The 20,953-nt window shown below is 41.0% G+C and overlaps 1 protein-coding gene and 1 long non-coding RNA gene across 3 annotated transcripts in view; one reads left to right on the top strand and one right to left on the bottom strand.

Annotated features, from left to right (window-relative positions):
• LOC135973264 (uncharacterized) overlaps positions 1-9,749 on the top strand; it is a 38,244-nt gene extending 28,495 nt beyond the window's left edge. The window contains exon 3 of the long non-coding RNA XR_010590079.1: positions 7,502-9,749. This is a non-coding gene — a long non-coding RNA (uncharacterized LOC135973264). The remainder of the gene's footprint in view (positions 1-7,501) is intronic.
• Positions 1-20,953, bottom strand: part of LOC101936037 (V-type proton ATPase subunit S1-like) — an 87,188-nt gene that overhangs the window by 44,686 nt on the left and 21,549 nt on the right. For both annotated transcript variants that reach the window (XM_005305681.5, XM_024109106.3), the window contains exons 3-6: positions 18,526-18,652; positions 18,354-18,422; positions 5,353-5,546; positions 2,789-2,829 (exon numbers count right to left, since the gene is read on the bottom strand). In XM_005305681.5, the coding sequence (XP_005305738.2) occupies positions 2,789-2,829; positions 5,353-5,546; positions 18,354-18,422; positions 18,526-18,652 (431 nt within the window). The remainder of the gene's footprint in view (positions 1-2,788; positions 2,830-5,352; positions 5,547-18,353; positions 18,423-18,525; positions 18,653-20,953) is intronic.

Raw genomic sequence — 20,953 nt, 5'->3', positions numbered from 1 at the left:
AAACTCTTCAATGCAAGCACAGCGTCTAGCTCTATGTTTATACAGCACACGGCACAATGCAACCCCTACTTACTATTTATGAAATTAAAATAATAATGTTTAAAATTAAAACACAAAAAAGCTGGTACCAATACAACTAGAATCCTGCAGCCATATATTTAGTACCTAACAAATATATAAAAGTTATCTCAATTAAGAACCTCCACCAAAACTGACAACAGAAAATAATTCCCCTATTCCCTTCTGGAAGGTCCAGAACCTGCAGTCTCTATGGAGGCTCCCATTAATTTCAGTGAGCACTTTATTTAAATAAGAACCGCAGGATCAGCACTAGGACTATCGTATGTTACTTCCTAATCGATCTTGATTTTCTCACTGGACTTTTACATCATTGGGGTGGGGAGGAAGGAAGAGAAGAACTGAGGGAGAGGAAAGGGAATGGAAGGAGAGAAGTCAAAAGAAAGAGAAGAGTCAGCCAAAAAATAGCAAGAGAGAAGAATAGGAAAGCGAAGAAAGAAGAAAGAGGTGAAATAATGGAGAAAAGTAACAGGTAAGAAATAGGGGTTAGGAGGAACAGACTGAGAATAAGGAGGAAAGGCAGAATAAATGAGGAAGCGATTAAGGGCCTGATCCCACATCATTAAAGTCTATGTGAGTTTTGCCATTGACTTCAATGGGTGCAGGAACAGGCACTTAAGGGAGAAGAATCTAACTGACAGCTGATATAGAGGAAAAGTTCTACTGAGAAGGAAAGAATCTTAGCAAAAGGGAAAATGGGGAGGGCATTACATGTGACTGTCATATACTCTGCCTCACACAAGAGAGAAAGAGAAAATACTGAAAGGAAACAGAAGGAACAAAAGACAAAGATAAAAATCAAAGGGGGAAAACACAGTATCTTGAAGACGTGAAAGAAGTATGGCCTAAGAGAGAAAACAATGATCTTTAAAAAATGAGAGACAGTCAAAGGGAATCTTTTCACAGTTATTACATACACACAGAGAGAAAAAGAAATCTTAACCAAACCATAAGTCTGGATACTTGGAATTTTGGGGAAGTGTAGTGGGGCGGCTGCCCCACTCCATGAGAAAAAGGGCTGGAACAGGACAGAGAGGCTGCGCAGACCAGCAGCCAATCAGCAAAGGCCTGTGGAGAGCCAATCAGGGCCAGGCTGAGCCCTATATAAAGACTGCCTAGCAAAGGAGAGGGCAGTCTCTCCCTGACTAACAAGGGAGGAGGACTGGTTCCTGAGGTAAGGAGGTAGCACCTTCGACAGAGCAGTGCTGGGCAGGTTCGGGGGAGCAGAGGAGAGCTTTTTTTTTTTAAGTTTAAATTCACTGTCACTGATATTTTCACGAGTTATTGGGCAGTGCCATGGTATCACCATGGTTGGCAAAAGAACCACAAGGACTGAACATGAATTGTGGAGCCAGTACACATTTCTACTTTTATATAGCTGATGGCACAATTGAAATGCAGGCCAGGGCCTAGCTTTTGCTGCTCAGGTGTGCAAAGGAAGCAGAAACAGGCCATTTCTTTGCTGGAGCAGCGTGTCCCCCGTACACATAGAGTGGGTATAGCTAATTCCTACATCATCCCACCACATCTGCAGTTCCAAAATAGGAAAGATCTGAGGGTTGTGGCCAGAAAGTGCTACACTCTGGCAGTCCCCATCTGGCAGAATGTCCCTTGGGGTCTGTTACCAGCTGGTGGATTTTAGAAAAGCTTTCAGCCTCTAGTTCTCCAGTGTTTTGTGCTTTTTTTTTTTTTTTTTTGGCTACTGATGCTACCATAGTGCCTCAATGATTCAGAGACAGAGAGCTAGTTAATAATTTCTATTTAAAAATCAAATTCACTTTGTCCTACGCAAAAATAAACACCATTAACTTCAGAACTAAGGTGTTCTTCTTGATTTCCAAAAGCTGCCTCTGATTTTAGATCCGCAGTTTTTGGAACACATAATTGCAGGCACATTGTTTAGCCACCTAGAGTAATGACTTGATTGTGTGTGCAATCACTGGTGCCCATGAGATTGCCCCCCACAATTATTTGCAAGCCTCATAATAGGAGTTCTAATTTGGAGTCCAAGTTAAAACCCTGTGAAAACTAGTGCTGTCTATTTGCATATAGTAATTGTTTTATAGCTAGCTTACATACCCTAGAAAAATAAAGTTTTTAATGCAGAAATGTGTGCATTGATTCCCCTTTAAAAAGCATTGTGTGGTACCTATAAAACCAACAAAAAATTAAACTTAAAGACAAGCACTCTTTGAAGGGCCCCATTTTCATTTTACAGAGGCAAGAGAAGCATTTCCCAATCTTTTCAATCATGTGTACCATTTTACTAGACTAAGACCTCAATCTTGTCCTCTTGAGCTGACACCTCCTATTTAGTTGTGTGCACTGTAATGTACCGACATATGAGTGGGTGGGCTAAAATTTACAGAAGTAAATAGGAGGCACAGTGAGCAGAGGCTTAACACTGAAGCAGAGATGGAATTCACAGTATCAGTCACAAAAAGGACAGTCATATTTAGGGCCTGATCCAGTAAAGTCAACTGGGAGACTTCCATTTATTCCAGTGGACTTTGGATCAGGCTGTCAGTACCTAAATGCTATGGTGATTAGCTATAGACAAGTAATATCGCTGCCGATAGATTAAAAGAATCCTAAAGAATTAGTAATAGTATCATACCAATTGTTGGGAATCACTAGAAGGTATAGCATGCACCCTCAGGAAAATAGGATCAAATCATGAAACATTGGATACAGAAGCCACATTGCTTACCATTTGCAGCGAAAGCCTTTGCAGTAGAAATATCATTTAATCTATACAAAAAAGGAAAGATAATTAAAATATTGTATAGACCAGAATAATATTCTCAAGAAACATCTGGAGTTAAAGGCCATTTTTGGCATGCCCTTCCTATGCTGTTCTGCAAAGCTACTACTCCCTCCTTATTCAATCCTTCATTAAAGTCCATTTCTTTTTTCTGCAAAGCCCATAAGGAACTAGTCAACTAAGAGATATATGTATTTTATTCCTGAAAAACTCAAACTTTGCTCCACCAAGCTATTGAATTCCCCAGAACAAGAAGCCATGTTATTGGTATTAACCTGGTCCTTCCCTCCCCAGACTCCCTCTCATTAAGTTTTGTCCCCTCTCATTATATCATGTTGTCTGATATTAGCTTGTAAGCTCCTTAGGACAGAGCTCTTGCCTGTATCTGTATTGTAACATGCTATATATTGTTATGCTATCTTAGGGTCCAGTTATGTCTTTGATAGAGGAAGAGTTATACTGGAGCTCCACCATCCAAGCAACGGTGCATATATGGAGGTACCAGGGGAATGAACTGAGCAGAGTGACTTGCTACACCTATGCAAACTGTGTAGCCAGCCCTTCTCTCCCTAACACTCTTACATTGGTGCTTGATGGTTTGTGTTGGATATATACTTATCTCATAGAGCTGGAAGGGACCCCGAAAGGTCATCGAGCCCAGCCCCCTGCCTTCACTAGCAGGACCAAGTACTGATTTTGCCCCAGATTCCCTAAGTGGCCCCCTCAAAAATTGAACTCACAACCCTGGGTTCAGCAGGCCAATGCTCAAACCACTGAGCTATCCCTCCCCCCTGCAAGCAGGACAGATTCTATTTTTACTGTGCCCACACATGCTTCTTCTAGGGTTCCTAATGCTGTTGGCAGTGCTCCTCGGCACAGCAAACCAACTTATAGCTATCTCCTGTGCAGGTCCATAGGGTAAGAAGGGACTACTCAGCATCTGCTTCTCCCTTTTTCACAGGGCAGGCATAAATTGGCCTTCAGGGCACAGCAATAAGCAAAACTCAACATTGTAAATAGGAAGTTAATATTTTAAAAGTTGCTTTGTGCTGATCTCAACATCTTGCAGTGTGGCTTGCAAATTTTTAGCATCAACTTCAAAGTAAACTAATTGCTTGATTGTACTGAATTCTGAGAGCTATAAATGTGAAAACAAGTGTTCAATGGCTTGAGGGTGTTACAGGGTAGATTCCAATGAGCACAGATGCAAAATAAATTTCAGTGTAACTTTAGATTTTTCACATGTACAATTTACTTTTAAGTTTAAAAGCATTTCTATGTGCTCTTTCCCCTCATGACATCAGTGACAGAAATGTTTACAGTAATTTATCACTGCTGTCATTCGGAAGAGAATGGAAAGGCTGGTTAGAAACGTGTCAAGTGGTGGTGAAATTGACAACAGAACAAATTATCAGATTAAATAAAATAATCAAAGTCCTGTCAAACTCAATAATTTGTATGACTATATTGAGATAAAGCACCTAACAGGAATGCTGACAGCCCCTGATAGGACTGCCTATAAACGTCATAGCTTTTTGTTGAAACAGAAACACAGAAATATACAGATTGCCATTCCAGCTCAGGAGAAAGGATACTGAATGATATGGACCAATCTCCAACAGTGCTCTATACCAGACACTCCAGAGAGAGGTGTAAAAGCTCCAGAATTAACAATCATGCAATAACATGCCTATGAAGGAACTTTCTCCCTAACCCTGGCAGAGAGAAGATGGCTTAGTCCCAGAAGCATGAAGGATTTGATAATGTCCTTTAAAATTGTATAATTGATAATTTATTTAATATTTACAATTTCATTAACCTGTCTAATGTGATTAAGACTGATCTCAATATTGCTATAAACATCCAATCCTTTTTATAATCCTGCTAGGTTCTTAAACTCTGGAATACCTTATGGCAGTGAATTCCACAGGTTAATTACATGTTGCATAAAATAATTCCCTTTATCAGTTATAAATGTGTTGCTATTTAATTCCATTAGGTGTTCCATGTTTCTAGTATAATGACACAGGTAAAATATGACTGACCTTCTCTACACCATTCAAATACTGTCCTTGGTAAACTTAACGGACAATGTGAAATAATAGAGTGTGTATTTAGGGCAAAATATTTGATAATAACTTTCTTAATCCTGTAACCCTATTGTTTTAGGCACAGATTTTTAAAGCCTTTTAAGTGTTGCTGTGCTCAGCATTACAACACCTAACTGATTTAGGATCCTAAATCCAATTTTCAAAAGGGATCTAGGCACTTGGTCACTTTACTATCAATGTGATTCAGGCTCCTAAGTGCGTAAATTCCTTTTGAAAATAAGATTTAGGATCCCAAATCAGTTAGGTGTTGCAACACTGGAGCATAGCAATGCCTCAATAACTTTTACAAATCTGGGCCTTAGTGACTTATATACATGGTTAATACACATGGAATTTTCAAGAAGGCTTGAAAATATACAGAAATGTCCATTCCAATCTTTATTGCAACAAGCTCCATACCTGCTGATTGGCTGTAGCTTTACCACAAATATGTTCGGCTTGGATGTGTCTACTTTCAGCTTAGATACCTCAAACTCATCTATGTCTGTTAGCTTCCAATCCATTGATTCTTGAAGATAATCCAAAAGGTAACTGGTAGCCTGACAGTCAACAGCCGATAAAACTAAAGAGGATGATGAAGACTCAAGGAGTTCCTGTAATAAGTATGTGGAGAATTTAGTCATCTGCTTCATAGTTAAGTCACAGGCAGAATGCTATATTCTTGATTATGATATTCAAATCTGCACACAAATCCAACACTGCAATTTAAAAAAAATGACAAGTAATGAGCACTGGTAGAGATGGTTGAAAATTTTTCAAAATTATTAAAGTTTTGCAAAGCTTACTTTTTTTTCTATTTTTTCACCAATTTATAAAGGTATTGAAATGTCTGAAAATTCAAAATGTTGATGAATTTTTTTTGCATAATTTGTTTGGATATTTTCACAAAGATAATCCTGCATTTTTCAATCAGTAATGTATTAACATTTTTGCCAACAGGTTTTATTTCTCTTTAAATTGATAGCACATTTTATTTAGCACATACTCCACATGAAGCCTTGTAAGCATGATACTGAAAGCATGACAGCTCCTGGTCTGTATTCCTCAGAACATATACGGTGCTAGTTTCCTCACACTTCTACACCAATGTGTCTCAATGTGACACAGTAATTCCATCTCCATGGCTACTACACCATGAGGAAGTGCATTCATACTACCAGTCTAATAAAGGGCATCAAACAGCTGTCAGGAAATTAATGCCCTTGTAATTGAAACTAATCAATATAGGTAAGCACAAGTTAGAACAGTACAATTCAGTACCAGATAGCCACACTACCATGTCTACACACTTTGCATCTTAAATACCCATTCTTGATAAGTGCTATGAGTGACTAATTTGTAATATAATTTGACAAATCTTGCCTATTTTGGGGTCACAGAATCTCATGCTGTTGCTATTTAATTTTTTATAAGTATTTTCATGAATTTCAATTACTTCCTGGCTTGCTACTCAAAACCTGAATCACAAAACTTGGACTGAGTTGGCTCAGTTGGGATTGATCAAATAGTATAATATCTGTTATTTGATCAGGTGAGCATGACTCTTATTCAGGCTTCTGAGCCAAACTCTCATGGAAAGTGAATTAAAAAAACAAACAAACACCTCTTTCTGCAAGAATGAATAAATAATGCTAATGTTCTGAAGACGCTGTTTCTGTGTCACTGCAAACCTACATTGTCACAGGCTCCTGAATTGAGACTCTGACAGGTGCTAAGGCCAGTTAGGCCTGTTGCCTTAATACAGTTGGGAACTAGGGGGGCTGCCATGCAGAAATCCAGTTCCAGAATGGCTGAACCATGTGGTTCTTTCCAGAGAAGTGTGACGGTGGTAAGGCTGATCCACAAAGGGTGCACGTGAGAAAGACTAATGGAGTCTAAAACAGGTTGCACTGTGACTATGACACCTAGTTCACAGTATCTTCTCTTTTGCATTTCTAAATTTAGGGATAATTGCTATTATATCTAGTGTTCTGATGTTAAACTTGTTACAGACTCTCTCTTAACTAGTGCTAGTGTTACGGTGTTGCTAAAGCTTTTCTCCTCCTACACATTCTTTCTGTTCTCTAACACTTTCCTGACCCTTTTCTGTTTTTCTGATTGTTCAGATGTTTTGCTGTTGCTTATGTTTCCTGATGGTATTGATTTTAAAGGACATCTTCACAGTTTCTCGAGCTGTAAATCAAAGATACCTCGGTTGTATTGTCCAATTAGCCAGGATGGTAGAAAAATAACTACAGGAATGAAAACAGGGCCAGGCTGCCTTGGTTCACAGGCCTCTGAGAAGGGTTCTCAGCTCCTTCTACAGTCATAGCCTGCCTTGCTTGTTTTGGTTAATGAATCTGAAGATAGTTAACATGTTGCATGAGAAAATCATGATGCTATATTTAATGCCAATAGTTTTGCTACTTTAATTCAGGGAAGTCTATGGCCTGTATTATGTAGGAAGCCAGACTAGATGATCACAAAAGAGTCCTGTGGCACCTTATAGACTAACAGATGTATTGGAGCATAAGCTTTCATGTGTGAATAACTTTTTTGCTTTTTACAGATCCAGACTAACACGGCTACCCCTCTGATAGATGATCACAGTGATCCCTTCCTGCCTTATAATCTCTGAACCCCTTGCTCCCAGCAGCAGGAACTGTTCCAACAATAGTATTAAGCAGTTTTTAATTTTTTTTGTTAAAGAAATTTTTTTAGTGATCAGTGTGTTGATTTATAAAAATTATGAAGATGGATATTCAAAAACTTGTGAGTATTGCACACCTGTCATTAAGGAACCCACATGATGCTTTAGCTGTCTAGTGTATATTCAGACTAGTGTACATCTTCAGCTCATCAGAATCCTGCACACTTTAAATGGGATTGAGACTGCATAGAGCTACCCAAAAGGGCCTGATTTTGCATTCCAATGAAGGATCAGGAAATTCTGCTGGCTTTGTCAAACTATCATCTGAATGCACTTCTTTGTCTTTTTACAAGTCACATACTTCTCTTTTAGATTAAACATTAGAGCAACTTTTTAAATTGATTTCATTTGTTTCTAGAAAGATTGTTAATTGCTCTCATTTGTTCTTAGATACAGATTGTGTTTAGATACTTTTCTGTCAATTTTGTAACAAAACATATTTTGGGGAAAAGATTCTTATGTTCCCAGACTTTTCCAGGGCAAAAACAAGCCAGAAATAGGCAGATTTCTTCATATAAATGAGAGATTCTTGAAGTCTTTAATCCGCAAAAATGCCATTTAAAATATCGAAGTTGTGGGTTTATTTTCTATCACACTGATCAATTAGTGTCACATATTCAAAGCAAAGCAAAGCAAACAGAGTTGGAAGAACCATCTGTTTCTACTCAGGTAACAGTCTTTTGAAAATCAGTGACAATCACGTGGAAAATTTGTGTTGTCACTGTTTTTGAAGTTTTCAGCTTACATAATGTATTTTATATTTTTAGATTAATACAATATACTTTACCACAAGTTTCAGGAGGCATACATGAAATTATGCATTATAGTTCTAGGGAAAATTGATGCAATATACCTTAGCAGTTAATAGTTATTTCAACTACTGAGAGTATTTGTGAAGAAGTAGTTTTTCATTCCATTGCAGTTTGTTAGCTAATGTTGTGACTGTTGTTATTGTATATCTCATTTATTAAATTTGTTCCTGCCCTTCCATTACAGGTTATCTGCAAATTGTTCTTTTAAAAATGGGAGCATTGCTTGTTTTTTATTTATGTACTTATTTTGCTTCTTTATGATGTATAAAGAGGGCCTGATTTTATTCATTTGTTTTTATTTTCTACTTTAAAAAAAAAAACACCTTGTAGCTATCAGTAATGCCAAGTCTGGTCATCCCTACTTTTGCCTGAAAACCTCTTAATAGTAGGAACCAGTGTCTTAGAGCATGTTTACCATGTGTCCTCACACCATAGCTGAAGGGGAAGGCTTGAACCTTTTAACAAAGACAACCTTTATCTAAAAGGTTAGGTAGTCACTGAAGTTAAATAAGTGTAAACAAAAACAAAGTTTTAAAGATTCTAAGGCCTTCTCTATCCCAGGTAATTGTACCAATTTAACTAAATTGGTTTAGAAACTGAATTTGGTTAAACTGGTGTAATCCTCTTGTGTGGAGATTCATAAATTGGTTTAAGACTATCTTGTATCAATTTAGTTGAAGTCAGTACAAGGGTATGAAGCAATAGGTTTCCTGGTAGAGTAGAGGATAATATTTCAGCCTCTTTAAACAGAAGGGAGGGGACATGGGTGACTGAGGACTGGTCTACACAGTTTTGTACTGCTATAATTACTTTGGTTTAGAAACTAACACAGTTTAAATGGTGCAACCCTTACTGTGTGTGCAGTTGTATGGATATAAAGATGCTTATAGCAATATAGTTTATACCTGTTAAGCAATCATGTTGAGATAGGATATGACCCTGTTCAGCCAGTTGGTAAAACGATCAACAGTTTTTACTACCAATAACGATTGCAATTATTTTCAGTTACATAATAAGTCATGTAGCTGTGCATATGTACATTTATACACATGCAATATCTAGCCAAAAGTTCTGACTTACAATAGTAATTACACAACTGCACAGCTGGCAGCTAATTAGAATGCTTTATTTTACATTGTAATTCCATAAAGTTAAGCATCAGTGCAGGGAAAGCCAAAGCTAATACTTGGGAAAATAGTTTGTGGACTATAATTTGCTTGACAGAAATTCTCCCAGAATGCTAATCTTTGTATTTTATTATTTAATAAAAAAATTATTTGAACCTTTAGGACAAATGGTGTACTTGTAACATCTTTTTCTGTATTAACTGGAAATGGAAGTCTCTAATTGCACACATACTCATTGATCCCAAAAGCTCAAAACAGCTGTTAATGTAGCTGAACAAATCTAATAACTGCAAATGTCTCTGAGGCTTATAACCCCATAACTCTCTTTTCAAGTTACATTTTTTTCTTGTATTACACATGCTGCTACATGCACACATTCATACTAAATGAGATCTCTGGTTTAAGTCTGTGAATAAATTTGCATCTCTGAAGTTCAAGAGGAGAATGCTCAGGTAACATGGCACAGCTATTATTTCTTAATCACTCATACAACACAGTTTGTATATTGAGCTGTAAACATTTGTGATCATACAACATTAAAGATCTGAATTTGCCTAAGGTGAGGAAATTCATGGCTGATTTTCCCTTTTTCCCCTATTGTGTATATATTATGATAGGGTCTTTCATCAAACAGTCAGGCCTGGATTTCTTTCTAAAAGATATGCTTTCACTCAACTGGAAATTATGAGCTTGATTCAGAGATTACTGGGTGAATGTTTATGGCCTGTGTTCTACAGAAGGTCAGGCTCAATGACCTTTTCTGGACTTCAAATCTATGACTGTGTTCACAAATGCCCTAGTATTGTTCAAGTAATACATATGTGCACCTAAGTGAAAGAAAAATGTTTTGTCTAAACAATATATAATTCAATGTAAAGTATTTACAATCCTATTGATGGAGCAATATAGAAAAATGCAATTTCCAGTCTTCCTGGCCATTAAGTCCTACTGTAATACCTCCAGACTTCCTTTCCAAGGCTCCTGCCACACTCAGTTTCCTTGTCCACTCAGTCCCCTCTCAACAGCTCCTTGTCCAGCCAGTCCCAGTCCCCACTTCACCTGGCTCCTCTGATCTGGTCTCTCTCCTCCACCTTGGTCCCCATTTGCAACCCTCCACACACCCACCCACACACAGACGTGCCCCATTTGCACTGAATCCCAGTCCCAATCTCCCTCCATGAACTCCTCAACCAATCTCAGTCTCCCCCTGCACCTACTGGCTCCCAAGTCCCTATTCTCCCCACCCCAGTTTCCCTTCCTGGCTCCCAGTAACAATCTCCTTGCCCTCCCATCCATCTCTTGTCCCTCTGCATTCGAATCAGACAGCTTCCTTCTCCATGCTGCCCGGGCCCAACAAGAGAGGCATTGAAAGAGCAGGAGAGACAGCTTCCCTGCTCTCAGTTCAAGTGCCCAGACCTGGACCCAGTCCCAGCACACCCCACAGCAGTCCAAAGCTGCAACTTCAGGGGAAGTCCAACTCAGCCCTGGGCTGGAGCATGCCCAGTGTAGAAGGAATCTTTCGGAAAAGCTGTTAAATCTAGTAAGTCTCTACTAAGCCTGTGAATTTTGTCAAGGGCTTATAACTTGGCCAAATCTGGGTAGATTTCCATGGGGGCAGCAAAAGGCATATCCCTGACATACATGGCACTGCCCTACCAAGTCCTTTCTCCAAAGCATCAGAGTGCTAGAGATTTTCAAAGAATAGATTAACAGAATGTTTTGACTTGGGCAAAACAATGCATTTTTCCTTAGCCTCATTCTCAGAAATGGCTGAATCATCTTGGCTGGAAAATTTCAGCCCGGACAGTTACATTTGGAAAAGTTATAAGTGAACTAAAAGCAGGGTCTTATAATGGGAAATGTCAGGCAACATTAATAGGCAATACAACCCGCCCCATACATATGATGTACTACATCATATGTCCCATTGTTTGGCAAGGTATGGTCCTTATGGATCAGATCCTGCAAAGCGTTCAACTCCCTCTGAAGTCAATGCGAGTTGAGGCTGCTCAGCACGATACAGGTAGTTATTATGGGAGTTTTAATTCTGTTTTCTGAATCTCATGCAATGAAAGTCTCAGACAGTGTTGCAATAGCACTGCTGATTCTCTTAAATTCTTTAACCTTTTTTAAAGACAAAGGGGGGAAAGTATTTAATAAAAACACACCTTTGATTGCGTGGCTGTGCCTCAACAATGCTTGAAGAGATTTTTTTCCAATTTCCCAAATGAATTCACTTCTGCAGTGAGAAGGAGCATGTGAAATTTCAGCCCCAACAGGAATGGTTAAAGGAGCCACTGAAAATAAGGGCTTAGAATGGAAGTGCCATCTCAACAATAACTAACAGAAGCAGAGAATCATAGAATCATAGAAGATTAGGGTTGGAAGAGACCTCAGGAGGTCATCTAGTCCAACCCCCTGCTCAAAGCAGGACCAACCCCAACTAATTCATCCCAGCCAGGGCTTTGTCAAGCTGGGCCTTAAAAACTTCTAAGGGTAGAGATTCCACCACCTCCCCAGGTAACCCATTCCAGTGCTTCACCACCCTCCTAGTGAAATAGTTTTTCCTAATATCCAGCCTAGACCTCCCCCACTGCAAGTTGAGACCATTGGTCCTTGTTCTGTCATCTGAGAACAGCCTAGCTCCATCTTCTTTGGAACCCCGCTTCAGGTAGTTGAAGGCTGCTATCAAATACCCCCTCACTCTTCTGCAGACTAAATAAGCCTAGTTCCCTAAGCCTCTCCTCATAAGTCATGTGCCCCAGCCCCCTAATAATTTTTGTTGCCCTCTGCTGGACTCTCTCCAATTTGTCCACATCCTTTCTGAGGTGGGAGACTCAAAACTAGATGCAATACTCCAGATGGCCTCACCAGTGCCAAATAGAGGGGAATAACCACTTCCCCTGCTGGCAATGCTCCTTCTAATGTAGCCCAATATGCCATTAGCCTTCTTGGCAACAAGGTTACACTGTTGACTCATATTCAGCTTCTCATCCACTATAATTCCCAGGTCCTTTCCTGCAGAACTGCCACTTAGCCAGTCAATCCCCAGCCTGTAGCAGTGCATGGGATTATTCCGTCCTAAGTGCTGGACTCTGCACTTGTCCTTGTTGAACCTCATCAGATTTCTTTTGGCCCAATTCTCCAATTTGTGTAGATCACTCTGAACCGCTCCCTACCCTCCAGCATATCTACCTTTCTCCTCACTTAGTGTCATCCACGAACTTGCTGAGGGTGCAATCCATCCCATCATCCAGATCATTAATGAAGATGTTGAACGAAACTGGCCCCAGGACCAACCCCTGAGGCACTTCGATTGATACCGGCTGCCAACTAGACATCGAGCCATTGATCACTACCCTTTGAGCCCAACGATCTAGCCAGCTTTGTATCCACCTTATAGTCCATTCATCCAATCCATACTTCTTTAACTTGCTGGCAAGAATACTGTGGGAGACCGTATCAAAAGCTTTGCTAAAGTCAAGGTATATCACGTCCACCGCTTTCCCCTTATCCACAGAGCCAGTTATCTCATCATAGAAGGCAATCAGGTTGGTCGGGCATGACTTTGCCCTTGGTGAATCCATGTTGACTGTTCCTGATCACCTTTCTTTCCTCCAAGTGCTTCAAAACAGTGGGGCAAACCCAGAGCCCAGTGCCCAGCATAAGTAGCTTCTCTGGATGCTGAAGTGGACACAGGGAGGAATCCTACCTCCAAGGTTAGGGAGTGCATAACGAGGTAGGTTCTGCAAACTCTTACATAGTCCCATTATAGGGCAAAGAACGGGAGGATTTGCACAGTTGTCAATCTTTCAGCCCTCTCTCAGAACACCTATGTCTGTCATCTAAGACTATCCCCACACAGGGGTCTTGCAACATGCAGGCGTGTGTACATCCTGCACAGCTTCCTGAAATATTTCCCTCACTTGAACAGTCGAAGTGCACCAGTTCTCTGCCAAAGGAGCCTCTGTGGCCATGGAAGCAGGGGCAAGAACTGCTCCTTAATGAAGCAGGCACAATCCTGCTTCGATTTTAAAACCACAGGACAGGCACATTCAGAAGTATTACTGCAGCCTTTTGAGGATGCATCCATTGGCTCTTCAGTTACAATTTACTGTAACTTCCATAATTTACTCATTCCCAGATGCACTTTTACACTTGCCGTATAGTTATCTGAATTTGGTGTTAGTCATGTTAGCATAAAAACCATTATGATCTGTTGTGCAGGTGACAAGTTCAAGAGTCCAGGGGTGCAGGAAAAGGGTGAGGAGGAGTGTTTACAACATCTAAAATCCACATGCTCTTTGAGAATATATATGGTTTGCTGTATGAGAGCTAAACAGATTTATACTTCCCCCTCTGCTCTAACATAAACTATAAACCCACTAGCAGCAGGTCCTGCATTTTGAAGGCTCTGTTCTTCCAGCACTGTCCCCCACAATGCATCTATGACTGCCATCTGTGAACACTCCTTCACACTAACCAAGAGTACCTGGGAACAGTGGGTACATCAAGTTCGGTGTGTGTGATTCTGTCAGTATGGACAGTGTGTACTGAGCATGCTGCATGAGAATTTTGTAAAGATTCTTCATGAGGAGGACTAGAGTGGGAGGTCAGAAAGTGTTACTGTGGCTGAGAAGGACTCAGTTTTCAATGTTAAGTCTGCATTTTGCTCCAATAAATAACAGTAGCACAACTCTGTAAGCCCACATTTAAAGTATTGAGATGTCTAATCACATTATTGCACTCAAAAATTAAACAGTTAGATGTCTACATGCTATAAAACACCCTCACAGTTATTTGTGCGTGCACAACTATGGAAACAAAATAGAAGGTGTCAAGTATCAGGGGGTAGCCGTGTTAGTCTGTATCTACAAAAACAACAAGGAGTCTGGTGGCACCTTAAAGACTAACAGATTTATTTGGGCATAAGCTTTCATGAGTAAAAACCTCACTTCTTCGGATGCATAGAGTGAAAGTTACAGATGCAGGCATTATATACTGACACATGGAGAGCAGGGAGTTACTTCACAAGTGGAGAACCAGTGTTGACAGGGCCAATTCAATCAGGGTGGATGTAGTCCACTCCCAATAATAGATGAGGAGGTGTCAATTCCAGGAGAGGAAAAGCTGCTTCTGTAGTGAGCCAGCCACTCCCAGTCCCTATTCAAGCCCAGATTAATGGTGTTGAATTTGCAAATGAATTTTAGTTCTGCTGTTTCTCTTTGAAGTCTGTTTCTGAAGTTTTTTTGTTCAATGATAGTGACTTTTAAATCTGTAATAGAATGACCAGGGAGATTGAAGTGTTCACTTACTGGCTTATGTATGTTACCATTCCTGATGTCCGATTTGTGTCCATTTATTCTTTTGCGGAGGGACTGTCCGGTTTGGCCAATGTACATGGCAGAGGGGCATTGCTGGCACATGATGGCATATATGACATTAGTGGATGTGCAGGTGAATGAGCCCCTGATGGTGTGGCTGATGTGGTTGGGTCCTCTGATGATGTTGCCAGAGTAGATATGGGGACAGAGTAGGCAATGAGGTTTGCTACAGGGATAGGTTCCTGGGTTGGTGTTTCTGTGGTGTGGTGTGTAGTTGCTGGTGAGTATTTGCTTCAGGTTGGGGGGTTGTCTGTAAGCGAGGACTGGCCTGCCGCCCAAGGTCTGTGAGAGTGAGGGATCATTTTCCAGGATAGGTTGTAGATCGTGGATAATGCGCTGGAGAGGTTTTAGCTGGGGGCTGTATGTGATGGCCAGTGGTGTTCTGTTATTGTCCTTGTTGGGCCTGTCCTGCAGTAGGTGATTTCTGGGTACCCGTCTTGCTCTGTCAATCTGTTTCCTCACTTCCCCAGGTGGGTATTGTAGTTTTACGAATGCTTGATAAAGATCTTGTAGGTGTTTGTCTCTGTCTGAGGGGTTGGAGCAAATTCGGTTGTATCTTAGGGCTTGGCTGTAGACAATGGATCGTGTGATGTGTCTTGGATGGAAGCTGGAGGCATGTAGGTACGTATAGCGGTCAGTAGGTTTCCGGTATAGGGTGGTGTTTATGTGACCATCAATTATTTGTACTGTAGTGTCCAGGAAGTGGATCTCTTGTGTGGACTGGTCCAGGCTGAGGTTGATGGTGGGGTGGAAATTGTTGAAGTCCAGGTGGAATTCTTCAAGGGCCTCCTTTCCGTGGGTCCATATGATGAAGATGTCATCAATATAGCGCAAGTAGAGGAGGGGCATTAGGGGACGAGAGCTGAGGAAGCGTTGTTCTAAGTCAGCCATAAAAATGTTGGCATACTGTGACATTATCATCAAAGGAGCTGACAAAGGAGGTGCTGTAGTCATAATGAACAGGTCAGATTATGAACAGGAGGCTGCCAGGCAACTCTCCAAGACCACATTCTACAGGCCACTATCCTCTGATCCCACTGAGGAATACCAAAAGAAACTACACCATCTGCTCAAGAAACTCCCAGCTACAGTACGGGAACAAATCTACATGGACACACCTGCAGAACCCCGACCAGGGGTATTCTATCTGCTACCCAAGATCCATAAACCCGGAAACCCTGGACGCCCCATCATCTCAGGCATTGGCACTCTGACAGCAGGATTATCTGGCTGTTTGGACTCTCTCCTCAGACCCTATGCTACCAGCACTCCCAGCTATCTTCGAGACACCACCGACTTCCTGAGGAAACTACAATGCATTGATGTTCTTCCTGAAAACACCATCCTGGCCACCATGGATGTAGAAGCACTTTACACCAATATTCCACATGAGGATGGACTACAAGCTGTCAGGAACAGTATCCCTGATGAGGCCACGGCACACCTGGTGGCTGAGCTTTGTGACTTTGTCCTCACCCACAACCACTTCAGATTTGGGGACAACTTATACCTTCAAGTCAGTGGCACTGCTATGGGTACTCGCATGGCCCCACAGTATGCCAACATTTTTATGGCTGACTTAGAACAACGCTTCCTCAGCTCTCGTCCCCTAATGCCTCTCCTCTACTTGCGCTATATTGATGACATCTTCATCATATGGACCCACGGAAAGGAGGCCATTGAAGAATTCCACCTGGACTTCAACAATTTCCACCCCACCATCAACCTCAGCCTGGACCAGTCCACACAAGAGATCCACTTCCTGGACACTACAATACAAATAATTGATGGTTTCATAAACACCACCCTATACCGGAAACCTACTGACCGCTATACGTACCTACATGCCTCCAGCTTCCATCCAAGACACATCACACGATCCATTGTCTACAGCCAAGCCCTAAGATACAACCGAATTTGCTCCAACCCCTCAGACAGAGACAAACACCTACAAGATCTTTATCAAGCATTCGTAAAACTACAATACCCACCTGGGGAAGTGAGGAAACAGATTGACAGAGCAAGACGGGTACCCAGAAATCACCTACTGCAGGACAGGCCCAACAAGGACAATAACAGAACACCACTGGCCATCACATACAGCCCCCATCTAAAACCTCTCCAGCGCATTATCCACGATCTACAACCTATCCTGGAAAATGATCCCTCACTCTCACAGACCTTGGGCGGCAGGCCAGTCCTCGCTTACAGACAACCCCCCAACCTGAAGCAAATACTCACCAGCAACTACACACCACACCACAGAAACACCAACCCAGGAACCTATCCCTGTAGCAAACCTCGTTGCCTACTCTGTCCCCATATCTACTCTGGCAACAGCATCAGAGGACCCAACCACATCAGCCACACCATCAGGGGCTCATTCACCTGCACATCCACTAATGTCATATATGCCATCATGTGCCAGCAATGCCCCTCTGCCATGTACATTGGCCAAACCGGACAGTCCCTCCGCAAAAGAATAAATGGACACAAATCGGACATCAGGAATGGTAACATACATAAGCCAGTAAGTGAACACTTCAATCTCCCTGGTCATTCTATTACAGATTTAAAAGTCACTATCATTGAACAAAAAAACTTCAGAAACAGACTTCAAAGAGAAACAGCAGAACTAAAATTCATTTGCAAATTCAACACCATTAATCTGGGCTTGAATAGGGACTGGGAGTGGCTGGCTCACTACAGAAGCAGCTTTTCCTCTCCTGGAATTGACACCTCCTCATCTATTATTGGGAGTGGACTACATCCACCCTGTTTGAATTGGCCCTGTCAACACTGGTTCTCCACTTGTGAAGTAACTCCCTGCTCTCCATGTGTCAGCATATAATGCCTGCATCTGTAACTTTCACTCTATGCATCCGAAGAAGTGAGGTTTTTACTCACGAAAGCTTATGCCCAAATAAATCTGTTAGTCTTTAAGGTGCCACCAGACTCCTTGTTGTTTTTACAAAATAGAAGGCCACTTTTGAAAATCAGGAGCAGTGAACCTATTCCTATAGCTGTTTCACTTTGTTCAGCAATTTTGTAAGTGGGCTTCACAATGTAACTTTGGAGGAGTGTCACTCTGGGAGTTTATTGTTTTATACTAACTAATATAATAATGTTTTTAGAAATAAATTTTTACAGATGATGATCAATGTACAGAATTTGACTTTCAGAAAGAAGATTGCTATGAAGGATATTACAGTACATGCAATTGCTTTTCTGCAACTCAGCTGTTAAAATTGAAACACCTTCTTAAGTTATCAAACTGCTTCATTTGAGTATCATTCTATTAACAATTGTCTGTCATGTCAGTCTAACATCATTTTTGTTTGTTTTTCAAATACCACTGGGAGATAACATATGGAATAGAAAGTCTTGCCTGAACATTGTGAAATGGCTTCTCATTTTCATAAGATTCACTGTAATGTGTGAAGTCATCGATGCTAAGCTGAAAAGCAGAAAAATAGTGCAGGTCAGACAGTGTCATCTCAGCTCATTACACACAAGCTGTATTCTGCATTGACAAGATGAAACAAATTACCAGTACATACCGTATCTTGAAGGAACAAGACAAGGTTCTTGGAATCCTGAGTAAATACAGGTTGCAGTAGCATATGCAGCTCCTGCTTTGAGATAATGTGTCCCTCATGTAAAATAGCTTCAGAGTTCCACAGTGAGCTGAAATTAAAGTTAAATATTTTCCTTTATACTTGTTGCAAAGGTTGACATTTTGTTTCACTTAAATATACAAATGCTGGTAATGATAGCGTAGTCTTTTGGTAAAGATCAGGTGTAATATCTGACAATCTATTCTAGAGGTGAATTCAAATGAACAAATTATTCTAGTGTAGTTCATATCAAGTCAGTTGAGTTACACTAAGGATGAACTGGGGCATGGATGATTATTATTTATTACTACTGTCCCCTGCCATTAGTATTTATTATGATTTGTGGAGTGCCAACGGTATGCTAGATGCTTTATTGGCATGTGTAAAATGGGGACCCTCACATGAAGAATTTACCTTCTCCATGTCCAATCCTGCAAACACATACTACTAAACGAAGTGCTTTCCACTGTGGATGATCCCTTAGAAGTCAATGACACTGCCAATGGTAATAAACACTGTGGATCCAATTCAGCAAACCATCAGTGTTCAGCAAAGCCTATGCTTAACTAGGAGACTGAATGGGACTTAAGTACATGATTAAGTGGTTTGCTGAACAGGGATGGATTTAAGCATCCACATAGACCTATTATTGTAACAGACAGGATATTTTTGAAAAGGAAGTTGATGGTACATGCTACCTTTCTTTTATATAAAATAGATTTTAGAAGTTGGAAGGAAGTCATATTGGTTGGTTGTTTAGAATACAAGAGAAAGTTTCCATTTGCTTGCTCTGGATCCTTGTAATGGTCCTTTCATCCTCTAGAGCAGTGGTTCCCAAACTTGTTCCGCTGCTTGTGCAGGGAAAGCCCCTGTCGGGTGGGGCCGGTTTGTGTACCTGCCGCGTCCGCAGGTTCGACCGATCGCGGCTCCCACTGGCCGTGGTTTGCTGCTCCAAGCCAATGGGAGCTGCTGGAAGCGGCACGGGCCGAGGGATGTACTGGCCGCTGCTTCCAGCAGCTCCCATTGGCTTGGAGCAGCGAACCGCGGCCAGTGGGAGCTGCGATCGGTCGAACCTGCAGACGCGGCAGGTACACAAACTGGCCCGGCCCGACAGGGGCTTTCCCTGCATAAGCAGCGGAACAAGTTTGGGAACCACTGCTCTAGAGAGACATAGGTACAAGCTGTCCTATGTTTTAAATGGAAATAGATTACCCATCACAGCTGTTCAAAAATGGCCTTAGCAAAATGAATAATTTGGCGGGGAACAACGGAGTTGGTGACTCCAATGGCTAAGACTCGACTTGGGAAGCAAGCTGCTATATCTGACTTGTGGGCAAAACTAAAACTACTGTTCTTTGGTGCCAGATTTCTTCTTGAATTTAACATACTTACCTGGAAACAAAGAGTAACCAGAGCCAGAGGAAGATGTGCAGATCCACACAGAGGACCAGTTGTGGTGATGATGATGGCACTTTTAGAGAGGAGAATTCAAAAACTGTGTCCTAATCATCAATACCATTACCTCTAGCACTTCATGCAGACGCAGAACCAATTACTGAAGGGATGTGAGGAGGAGCATGAACACAGGGAAGCTGATGAGGAAAGGCTGAAAATAGATTTATGGCCAGGAGGTGAAGCAGTAAGTTGACTCATTGTTCCATTGTGGCTAAGGCTAACAGGCTGCCATTGAAAGTCCAATTTCCCTGTAGTAGCATCCTCTATTAGAATCTTTCATCTGGTCTCTGCGGATTTCTACTGGAGGACCCGTAACACCAAAGAACCACAAGACAAATAGACTCAATTGTTTTATGCCAAAAGTTGGTTGCCAACTGGAATCTGTAAGAATGTATTGAAAATTTTCAGCTGGAATTTCCACTATTTAATTCCCACTAAACTGCTTGCATAGTGCAGTCAGACACCCTGGCATTATACAATGGATAGAATTCATGCTAAGTTACTAATATTTTGGCATCACATGAACACTCATGAGATAAAATCTTTTAAAGTGAAGGTGGCTTTGCAATGATAAAATGCATAAATATGTTTTCTCATAGGTTCTTCAATATTGAAACAACCACTTTTGCAGAAACTTCTTGGGAAAAAAAATTACTTTTTCAGAAGTATGAAATCATCCAGAATAAAAAAATGGTAAAAGCTTTCATGCAACGCTCTATGAAAGCATTTACAATACATTTGCTCACCTCTAATAGCAGAGAGAGAGAAATAGGTGACTGCCTATTCAGTTTTAAAACCAACTAATAAGAATAGATACAGACGGAAGTGGCATTATATTTTAAAACATTATTTGTCACCTGGTTTTGCAAAACTAAAACCAGGAACAGCTTAGATCTTTCATATTTTATCAAAGATC

Source organism: Chrysemys picta, chromosome 1 (genome assembly GCF_011386835.1).
Source record: "Chrysemys picta bellii isolate R12L10 chromosome 1, ASM1138683v2, whole genome shotgun sequence".
Classification (NCBI taxonomy): Eukaryota; Metazoa; Chordata; order Testudines; family Emydidae; genus Chrysemys; species Chrysemys picta.
The sequence above is the reverse complement of the archived record's forward strand: the minus strand, read 5'-3'. Positions and strand labels throughout refer to the sequence as shown.